At 41.2% G+C, this 10,776-nt stretch overlaps 1 protein-coding gene across 1 annotated transcript; it reads right to left on the reverse strand.

Moving 5' to 3' along the window:
* Positions 1–4,005: 4,005 nt before the first annotated feature.
* Foxg1 (forkfead transcription factor G1) lies at positions 4,006–5,257 on the reverse strand. Its single transcript, XM_028186139.2, has one exon. It carries the CDS (start codon positions 5,165–5,167, stop codon positions 4,235–4,237), a length of 933 nt encoding a protein of 310 aa, XP_028041940.1. The 5' UTR covers positions 5,168–5,257; the 3' UTR covers positions 4,006–4,234.
* Positions 5,258–10,776: the final 5,519 nt, after the last annotated feature.

The following is a 10,776-nucleotide window of genomic DNA, read 5'->3' on the forward strand; positions in this document are numbered from 1 at the left end:
CTCGCTTATGACGTGAAGATTAACTGGTTATCGTTAATGCAACAAAAAGCTACATTAAACATGGAAGCCGGCTTCGTAAAGTTTTGATTGACGTGAAATTACGGGATTATATGCGTCATGGGCACCATGGGAATTTATACTCAATTTCACGCAGGTTATTTCGTTAAGTAATGTTTTATTGGATCTACGCTATTGGGCACGCAAGCGAGGGCAAGGTTCGCAACTCCCGCGTACCAAGTTTGTAAATGCCATGAGCTATTTCTACCGCGAAGCTTGAAGAGTAGCCGTAGGACAGGTATGATTGCCACATTGTCACATTGAAAATGTATGACGGCATTTAACTATGCACATATCTGTGCGCTCTTGTAACCATTGTACACGAGATGGGCCGTGAGCGAAAGAATAACGTAACAATACTTCGGAGGAATGAGGTCGCAGTGATAGTTACAATTAAATTAAAAATCATTAAATTAACCAAATAAAAATGATGAAATAGTATGAAGGATAATAATAATAAAAATGAGCACACACATAATAATATTATCCACAAATAAAAATAAATACATAATCATTATCGTTATCATAGCGATGTGCAAGTTCGCGGCGAAAATAGAAAATAAAGTGAGTGGGCAAGAAAAATCTCAACTGTACTACATACTTAACGGCTGTTCCATCCTCCAAATCCGAACGCAAAACTGCTCCAAGGCAGAAATAGGTACTGATCCGTGCGTGCCCACAAGACAACCGAGCATCAATAATTACGTAAATTATACTTTTTGCATCGTTTTTATACGATGTGATTTATTCATCGTGAAAGTCATTTGTGAGCATTTGTTTAGTATGTATTTTATTTAAAAAAAATGATACCTGCTTGCGGGGTCGGAATATCGTCACATTGCAATGCTTGATACAAATACACCGGGCGTCTTATCCTTTAGGCCACGGTGACGCCAATATAATATACAGATAAGTTTTCAAATTTTTACTGGTGGTAGGACCTGTTGTGAGTCCGCGCGGGTAGGTACCACCGCCCTGCCTATTTCTGCCGTGAAGCAGTAATGCGTTTCGGTTTGAAGGGCGGGGCAGCCGTTGTAACTATACTGAGACCTTACAACTTATATGTCAAGGTGGGTAGCGCATTTACGTTGTAGATGTCTATGGGCTCCAGTAACCACTTAACACCAGGTGGTCTGTGAGCTCGTCCACCCATCTAAGCAATAAAAAAATAAAAAAAATCCTGGATCAGCAGCAAGTCATGCGTCAGCCTGTCTCAGTACATGTGTCTCTGTGGGGGTCCTCATTAGAAACTCTTCGCTTATTGTGACCAATATTGAGCGATCCCCGGCCTGTCACCCGATGCTAAGTCCTTTGCCATAACGATCTACTTTCATTACACAGCCCATTAAGAGTAATTAGGTTAAATAAATTTTCTGGATTTGATTTTTATATTTTTATATCATGTGTTTTCTTTGCAAAATTAAATGTAATTAGAAACAAATTTTACGAAGAATTGTATTGTCTTGAAATTTTCGTTAAAACGGATTGAGTTAATTGTATGCTAATTAAATTACTTCTTCTAATGTATGACACCTATCGTTACAAGTAAGTTCTGAGAGAATATGCCGCGCGAGTTTTATACCTAGGTATTCATTAGTTGGCAACAATTATTGTAGACGTCCAGGTAAGTTCAAGATCCGTCTGATACTGAGGTGCTATCTAAGCCCATAAGCACCTCAGGGTAAACCTCTTCTCTATACGGTCATACTGAACCGTGCGCCTTTACCTACGTCATACCTCATACCTACCTCTAGTACCTAATTATGATTCATACCGAAAATAAAATTGATCATAAAGTAGAAGCATCATAACCAATAGCCGCTAGAAGTGTGTTTCCAACAAACGTAACTTTAATATGAAATCCCATTAAGTTAATATAGTCTAATAGAATTGGCATTTCGAAGTAGGTAATAGATTCACGTGATAATTATTAACAGATAAAATAAAATATTGGAATAAACATTGAGATAAAGCCGGTTATGTCTTGTGGCTTGTGATTTGAAGTCGAAACAAAAGTATACGACGTGAGCTGTGTACCCGCAGAGACAGCCCACTGAGTTTCTCGTCGGATCTTCTCAGTGGGTCGCGTTTCCGATCCGGTGGTAGATTCTGCGAAGCACGACTCTTGCTAGGGTTCGTGTTAGCAACGTCGTCAGGTTTGAGCCCCGTGAGTTCACCTACTAGTTAAGGTTACGCTTTTTTTTTTTTTTTTTTTTTCTCGGGCCTGAAATAGCTGAAATAGCCTCTCAAGGTTATCATCAGCTTAGGTAGGGAAAAAAAAAGGTTCTGTGTCTTGACGGACTGGCATCGGTCCTGTGTATTGATATCTCCAAGCAAGGGTGCGCTTCAGATCGAAGAGTAGAGAAGTCGATATTCCAATGTAAACGATACACGACTTTAAGTCTCATGGTGAGCTGTTAACTGTTGGTAGGACCTCTTGTGAGTCCGCGCGGGTAGGTATCACCACCTTGAAGGGTGGGCCAGCCGTTGTAACTATATTGAGACCTTAGAACTTATATCTCAAGGTGGGTGGCGCATTTACGTTGTAGATGTCTATGGGCTCCAGTAACCACTTAACACCAGGTGGGCTGTGAGCTCGTCCACCCATCTAAGCAATAAAAAAAAAAAGCGTCAGACACGTGGTAAAAGTAATTTTTTTATATAGTTTGCATGTTCCATCTCATTCGACGGTTTGGTTCGACTCTTGTTGGCACCTCGAGAATGATCCGTGCAATGTTACCAACAATAAGCGATCGCGTATAGTTTCAACAAATACTTTTTGTAGGCCAAAGCCAAACTAGTAAGATTATAGTATTGTCATCGGTCCTTAACACGTGTGCGAATTTTCAAGATCATCGGATATCTTGAAGTTGGTGAAAATTACGTTGAAAGTTTCTGTTACCGAGATAGATACAGGTCAAGCCCGTAAAATATTATTTAAAAATATCCTTTTTCGTCACTTGGTTCGTAGTGATATATAGTAGTTTATTACAAGCATTTAGTTGTAATAGCAAGTATAAAAAATAATTTTGTTTTGCAAATTAGTAGAACGTAATTTAAAAACGTATTAATCATAATGGTACCTACGTAATAAGGGTCCAATTTGTATAATAAAATGCAAGAATCATTAGGTCAGATTAGGCGAGGTTATGTTTATAATGTTCCATGTTACTTACAATTTATCAGCATAAACATTCCCAAAGATTTAAATTCTCGGATTAGTGTGGCGTCAGTAAAGTGTGGTGTTTGTTTTAACTTTTTCAGTCTTTACACTAAACAAAAATTAAAATGTTGAGGGCAAACGCACAGCTAACATCTAATGTTTAAGAGCAATATTTTCTCGATTTCTTTGTTTATTTAAGCTTTGTGCGTGAATCTGCCTTCGCCCTATTGAGGAAAGAACAGTGCCTCATGATTGATTACTTTTAACAAAAATTTTCAATTCATTTCCGTCGCTAAAAAGCCGTGAAGTTTGCCCGGAGTTCGCTTGAATTTGATTTTATCTCACAGACTTTCAGAAAATGTTATACGAAGTTGTAAAATAAAATAAATCGCGTATTACGTACTTATATTTCAGTGATTAGATAATATTTTGGACGCACATACGATATCATCAAACATTCGCTCTTTATCTCACGATAAAATTGTACAACTCATTTAATACGTTTTATCTCCTTCCACTATTGTTTTGCTGTTATGTTTACTAATATTTTTATCGGATTATAAAGTTAACGAGCTGTACAAAATATAGCTCTACACACACTATTTTAGTTACGTAAAAAACAAGCTAGCGATTGCTGCAAGTGATAAACTATTTTCGATTTATTGAATGCTATTTTGAAATATTCAATGCGTTTTTAAATCTCTTTTGAGCATTACCTTTTAACCGTTACGGCGGGGTTAAATGACTTCCAAGAGCTCAAGTTAAGGTTAATAAATGAAAGAAAATTTATAAATGAGAACAATAGTAGTTTTATTATATTTGTTTTAGCTTAATCCTAATTAATTTAATAAATATACATACATAGCTTTGGAACTATACACAAGTTTACAATACAACGGAATGTCGCGCTTCACCCACTGGTCCGTGCAACACTACTAACTAAATCACAGATAAAACAATAGTCCCGATCCTCCTCCTGAGTATTTGGTTTAGCCTCCTTGAGATTCAAAGCGATCACTGCCTCGTGAGAACCGTCACCGGCTTGTAGATGTGAGGCGAGAGAGGATGATGAGACGGCGAGGGCAGTTCCGGACTGGAGGAGCCAGAGGTCGGCGGAGAGTGTAGCGATGGTGGCGATGGAGTCAGCAGCTGGGGCTGCGCCAGTGGGGTATTTGCCAGAAGGGACGCCTGGCCCAGGAATGGCGCCGTCGGCATCCGATCATACAAAGAGGGTGAGTACTGCAACGCGCTGTACCCGACAGCGTCACGGAATGCGGGATGGACAGCGCTGGGAGCCACCGGCATGGTCTTCATTTGCATCGGCGCGTACCTCTGGTAGAGAAGCTGCGAGTAGAGGCCGACGAGCTGCGAGTAGGCGGCGGGCGGGTAGGGCGCGGCTCCCGGGAACAGCGGCCGCTTGAAGCACGCAAGCCGAGCGCGGCCCGTCAGCGCGGACCGCCGCCGCAGCTTCCCGGTCGTGCCGCCGATAAACACGTCGTCGGCCGACGCGTCCAGCATCCAGTAGTTGCCCTTGCCGGGGTCATCGTAGTGTCGCGGCACCTTCACGAAGCACTTGTTGAGGCTCAGGTTGTGCCGGATCGAGTTCTGCCAGCCTTGTCTGTTTTCCCTGTAGTACGGGAAGTTGGTCATGATGTATTCATATATGCCGTTCAGCGTGAGTCGTTTCTCGGGACTGTTCCTTATCGCCATCATGATGAGAGCGTTATAGCTGTACGCTGGCTTCTCGTGTTTCTTTTCGCCGTTGTCGTCGTCCTTGGGCTTGGAGCAGTCGACGGGTTCGGTTCCGGTGACGTCGAGCTCGGAATCGCTGAGGTCCGTCTCGGAGGGCGAGGCCTCAGTGGAAGGCGCCGGAGAGAGCGGGGCCTTGGAGGCTGCATGATTCATCAGTATAGAGTTTATACTGAAATCTCCTTCGAACTTCACCATTTTGTATCACTGTAGCACTGAGTATCGTTGGAAACGCGCTGCGCGTGCGTAAACACTGCGAGCGAGGTGCGGACTGGCGGGCGCGAAGGCGGGCGTCGCATTATATACGGAGGCTGGCGGGCGACGCCTCTCGAGCTTTGGGGCCGCGAGGCCTCCAACCGGCGTGCGAGCTTTCCGTACATAGAGCCCGCCCCGCACGGTAAGCTCCCCACCTCGCGAGCTTGCGCGTCGGGTCTGTAGTTTTATTGTGATGTCGCGCGGACGCCTCGGTCAGTTTATTTATTATCTGTATATCTTTTATTGGTATCTGTAGGAACGATTATAAATCGATTGCGGTTGGTAATGTGATTAATAGCGTTATAAAGCTATTTAAAATTGTAACGAATGTCTTGTGAGTTTGAATAATGTTGTCTTAAATTTAAATGGTTTTCGTTTCTCATCGTGTGCTACTCAAATAACAAAAAAAAGTGTAGTTTTTTATCATTCCTCAGACAATATGTTTGACATAATTACGTCACAATTAGCAATATAATTACCAAATTACGTTTTAAATTATTTATGGTTATTCGGGCATAATTAACGAATTAGTTTTAACTTGTACTTTAACTTGGACACGGTTAAGCACTATTCCTAAATGTCGTTAGCAATTCTAAAACATTCCAAGGTATTTCTTCTTTAAGGTTTAGAACTAAAGATTGCTTCTTGGAGCCAAATCAATTACTTAAAGAAATTAACTTGAAACTAAAGTATAGCTACCGGAAAATAAATAAACATAGATAAAAATTATTAGATAAAACAAAAATATTCTTATCACTGTTATGATTACAGAGGTTAGAATTAACTTACAATAAACATTTTTACATATTATTATGTATGTAATTTGAGTGTTTTTACTTTTTGTTCGTGTACACGTGCGAGCCGGTGTCATGGGGTCGAGACCACGTTCTCAAATGATGCTGTTCTTGATATTGAAACGGAAAATGGGCAAACAGCTATGACGTTAGGACAAAATCTAGTTGGGCAGTAAGAACAATGATGAATAGAAGAGCTATCATCAGCATTGGTGACGAATTATTACAGAGTTGAGGCATGTACATATATGAGTCCCGCCAGCCACGCTGAAGTATTGCAATTGAATAACAATCGAATGTAAACAATATTTTTAGCTTTTCTTTCGATTAATAATTTTTTTGCTGGAAGTTTGACGACGATGGAAATTGTAATCAGCTTGTAGGCAGTGGCTTGGCTGTGCTCCTCGCATTGTTGACATCCATGAGGGACGGTAACCGCTCATCATCAGATATTTTGATCAATTGATGCATATTGTAGACGTGAATGCTAAAGTATAAAATCTCTAGGATAATTTTCCGACGAGCAAATATAATATACGTACCTATGTGTGGAGTAATAGCATCCCATCTTCTCAACATAAGAGTGAGATTGCGACGTAAATTTTACTGTCTTTTAAACTTGCGGTTGATATGTATTATAATTTTTTTATTGCTTATGTGGGTGGATGGGCTCACAACCCACCTGGTGTTAAGTGGTTACTGGAGCCCATAGACATCTACAACGTAAATGCGCCACCCGCCTTGAGATATAAGTTCTAAGGTCTTAGTATAGTTACAACGGCTGCCCCACCCTTCAAACCGAAACGCTTTACTGCTTCACGGCAGAAATAGGCAGGGTGGTGGTACCTACCCTCGCGGACTCACAAGGGGTCCTACCGCCAGTACCTAACTGCGGTAGTCAAAGAGCTATTTAATTACATTTGCACTTTTACCAGTAATCGTCTCATCTATATATATAAAAGAAAGTCGTGTTAGTTACACTATTTATAACTCAAGAACGGCTGAACTGATTTGGCTGAAAATTTGTGAGGAGGTAGCTTAGAACCAGGAGAAGGACACAGGATTTTATCACGTTCCCGCGGGACGTGACATAAAACGTGGTATAACAAAACGCAACTGATATGGAATAACAAAATGCAACTGACAGCTAAACGTAATGTACCTAGTCAGGTCATAAATTCTGTCACATGTTTAATGTAAAATAATTGAAACAAGTTTATTCATTATGTAACCATTCATATACCAAAATGAACTTAACAAAACATAGATTCTTATGACACTAAAGTTTATTCAAAATGACCTCCGTGATTTTGAATACAGGCCTTCAATCTGCGCGTCCAGTCGTCTATCGCAGCACGAACGAGGTTCATGTCAATATCGGCGGCTGCCTTAATCAAGGATGTCTTGAGTGACTCCAAATTGAGATGAGGCTTTGAGCACGCCTTTTCCTCCAAGTGCTGCCATATCTTGTTATCTAACGGATTCAAATCTGGACTGGAGGAGGGCCAGTCTTCGTGCCGGATGAAGTCGATTTCACGCGCCGCCAGCCAGTCTTTTGTGCTCTTCGCTCTATGAGCTGGCGCCGAATCTTGTTAGAATACCCAGTGCCTCTTATTGAACATGGTATGAGAAACAGGTTTCACAAGGTTCGTCAGGATTGTATTTTGATACACAACTGCATTCGTTTTTACACCTTTCTCACAAAAATGTACCTCTGTTAAGCCCCAATAAGAAACTCCCAACCATACCATGAGCGAGAATGGAAAATGACCTCGTTAGACACGCGGAATACGGTTGCTCGCTTCTTCACTACTGTGTGCGTACACCTTATCATTTTGTTTGTTGTAGCTCTCTTCTACGGTAAAAATTTTTTCATCCGAAAAAAGAATTTCCCGATATTTTTTTCCCGCGTACCGCTTCAACAAAGCGCGGCAGCTCTTCAGTCTCAGGTCCATTAGACGAGCATTCAAACGATGTCCTGTTTTTCTTCGATATGCCCGAAGCCCTAAGTCTTCATTTAACACCCTTTTCACCGTGGTTCTGCTTAACCCCATCTGAAAGGCCAACAGTTTCTGCTTACGTTTGGGATTTCTTTGAATTCGCGCCTTCACAGCTTTTATCACTGCTGGAGTCCTAACAGACCGAGGGCGACCACTTCTTGACCTGTCATCTACACTAGAGTCTTCATTGTATCGTTTGATGGTATGATAAACGAATCTTTTGGTTATATTCAAAGTTTTCAGTATGTTCAAAATTTGAATTGGCGCGTAACCGCAACGATGCAACGCAATAACTGCAACACGGTCTTCTTTAAGCGTCCACTCCATATTTAAAAATGAGTAAAATTCTAAAAGTATATATTTTTATTTTCATGAACAATTCGAAATTCGAATTCAATAAACTTTTTTGTGGCCAGCATTCTAAAAGAAAAGTTTTTACTGTGTGACAATACTTATGACCTGACTAGTTAGTCTATGGTTAATTAAAGTAGAATTTTGAAGTTGACCGGCTGATGTGTTTGTTTCGAGTTATTGAGCCAAGATAGGCAATCATTAAGAAGGCCATGCCACGACCAACACGATCAAATCTTTCCCGACGAAGCTGCAATGCAACTAGGATTCGAAACTTTGCGAGTGAAAGGACTGAAGAAGAACAAGAAAACATAATAATAATAATAATAACAACTCAAATACATGGCCAATAAAGAATCATTAAAGTATTGCTTTTTTAATATACATTAAAATTATCCAAATAAACAATTGACCTTGATAAAATAAAAAATCTGCTCATTTGTTGCCTCTAAGGCGGAATAAAGTTCGCCGAGTCAGTAGTTACTGATAAATTGTCAACCGATGGATATAAATAATCATTACGACGTTATCGTTAAATAAAACGTGTTTTATAAAAATACTCGTAAACACACAAAACCATTATCGATAAATATAAGATGAAAATATGTACAAACAGGAAAATGATAACTAAAAATGTTATAGAATCAAATTGTTTATCATTTCTTCTCTGACCATTCTCGTTTGAACTTTTTAATGTGCGAGATAAGAGCAGTACACACGTGTATCGAATTGTTTTGTATGCAGGAACAATCTAGACTTCACGAGGCAGTAAAAAATAAGTTTCATTGAAATTATATGGGCTTACGCTCCTGTGTGTTTTTTTGCCAGAAATACGAGAGTCAAGAGGCCAGTGCATTCAGACCCAATTGACGAATTTATTACAAAGGTTTATTTTTATTTTTTATTGGCCTTGTAGGCAGACGAGCATACGGCCCACCTGATGGTGAGTGGTTACCGTCGCCCATGGACTTCAGCAATGCCGGGGGCAGAGCCAAGCCGCTGTCTACCGCTTAATAGTCTCCACAAGCCTTGTTTAAAGAAACACATGTCATAACGTTCGGGAAACACCGTGGAGGGAAGCTCATTCCATAGCCGGATGGTACGCAGCAAAAAAGATATCTGAAAACGCACTGTGGATGACCGCAGTGGCTCCAGGTAGAATGGATGAACTCTACTCCGCTAGCGGGCGGTCCGATGCGATCCGATCCGATGGTATCATTTCGTTTTTACCAAATTGAAAATATTTGAAAAAATTCGAGTTCGCGCAAGCGCGTCAGTAAGTTTTCTAAGTGTAAGTGTTGTAAGTTTTGGTAGATACCGGCTTGGCTCTGCCCCTAGCATTGCTGAAGTCCATTGGACGGTAACTACTCACCATCAGGTGAGCCGTATGCTGGTCTGCCAACAAGAGCAATAAAAAAAATTTGCTATGCTGATAGCCTTGAGAGGCCATTTCAGGTTCACCCTAACATGTAGGTGAGCTCACGGGGCTCAAACCGGAAGTGTTGCTAACACTGGCCCTAGCAAGAGCCGTGCTTCGCAGAATCTACTACCGGATCGGAAACGCGACCCACTGAGAAGATCCGGCGAGAAACTCAGTGGGCTGTGTCTATGGGTTAATTTACTCGTCCAGCCCTTCGTCGCAAGCGCTGGGCTCGACAAGAACGAAGACCGGTGCTTGTGGTACCCTAAAGCGCCGTTAGTGGATCGGGAGGATCCATAATAACGTGCGTAGGGCGACGTCGACTGTATATCATTCGGTCCACAGGATCGGGTATGTAATTTCCGGCAGCCACGACAAGAGGGTTTTTATGTCGTGCCGCCTTGTCAAAGTGCCGTCTGTAAATGCCGTCTGTAAATACTTACTGAGTCCAGCTTCAGGTCATCATGGAGATTGACATTCCTTAAGAACCACGGTGTTCCGACGGCTATCCTGCAAAAGCGGGATTGACTGAATTGAAGGGGTTTCATATTAATGCGACAAAAGTGCGACGTCGATAAACAAATGTCTCACATCAACCTAGACTGCAATGCCAATCGTAAGTCGTCGCGGCCTAAAGGATAAGTGACTACGGGTGCACTCGTATCGCGCGATGCAATTATATCAGTATTAAAATCACGCGGGCCAGTATCAATTTTTTAAATGAAATACGTGCTCAATACATGCTAACGATTTACTTCCACGATGAAGGAATGACGTCTTTCATATAATAATTACGCAAATTATAATTTTGCGGGTTTGATTTTTTTATGACACGATGTTGTTCTTTATTAAGGGAGTTATTCGGGAACATTCGTTAAGTACGACAATTCAAAGAGGTGGACTTACTCATGTCTTAAGGCGGAAGCACGTTGTGATGTCTATAGGCTCCGATGATCGTTTAACATCATGTAGCCCATTAGCTCGTTC

Source organism: Bombyx mandarina, chromosome 12 (assembly GCF_030267445.1).
Source record: "Bombyx mandarina strain Sakado chromosome 12, ASM3026744v2".
NCBI lineage: Eukaryota > Metazoa > Arthropoda > Insecta > Lepidoptera > Bombycidae > Bombyx > Bombyx mandarina.

Coding starts and splice junctions, on each gene's coding strand:
- Foxg1 (XM_028186139.2), bottom strand. CDS start 5,167: ATGGTGAAGTTCGAAGGAGATTTCAGTATAAACTCTATACTGATGAAT.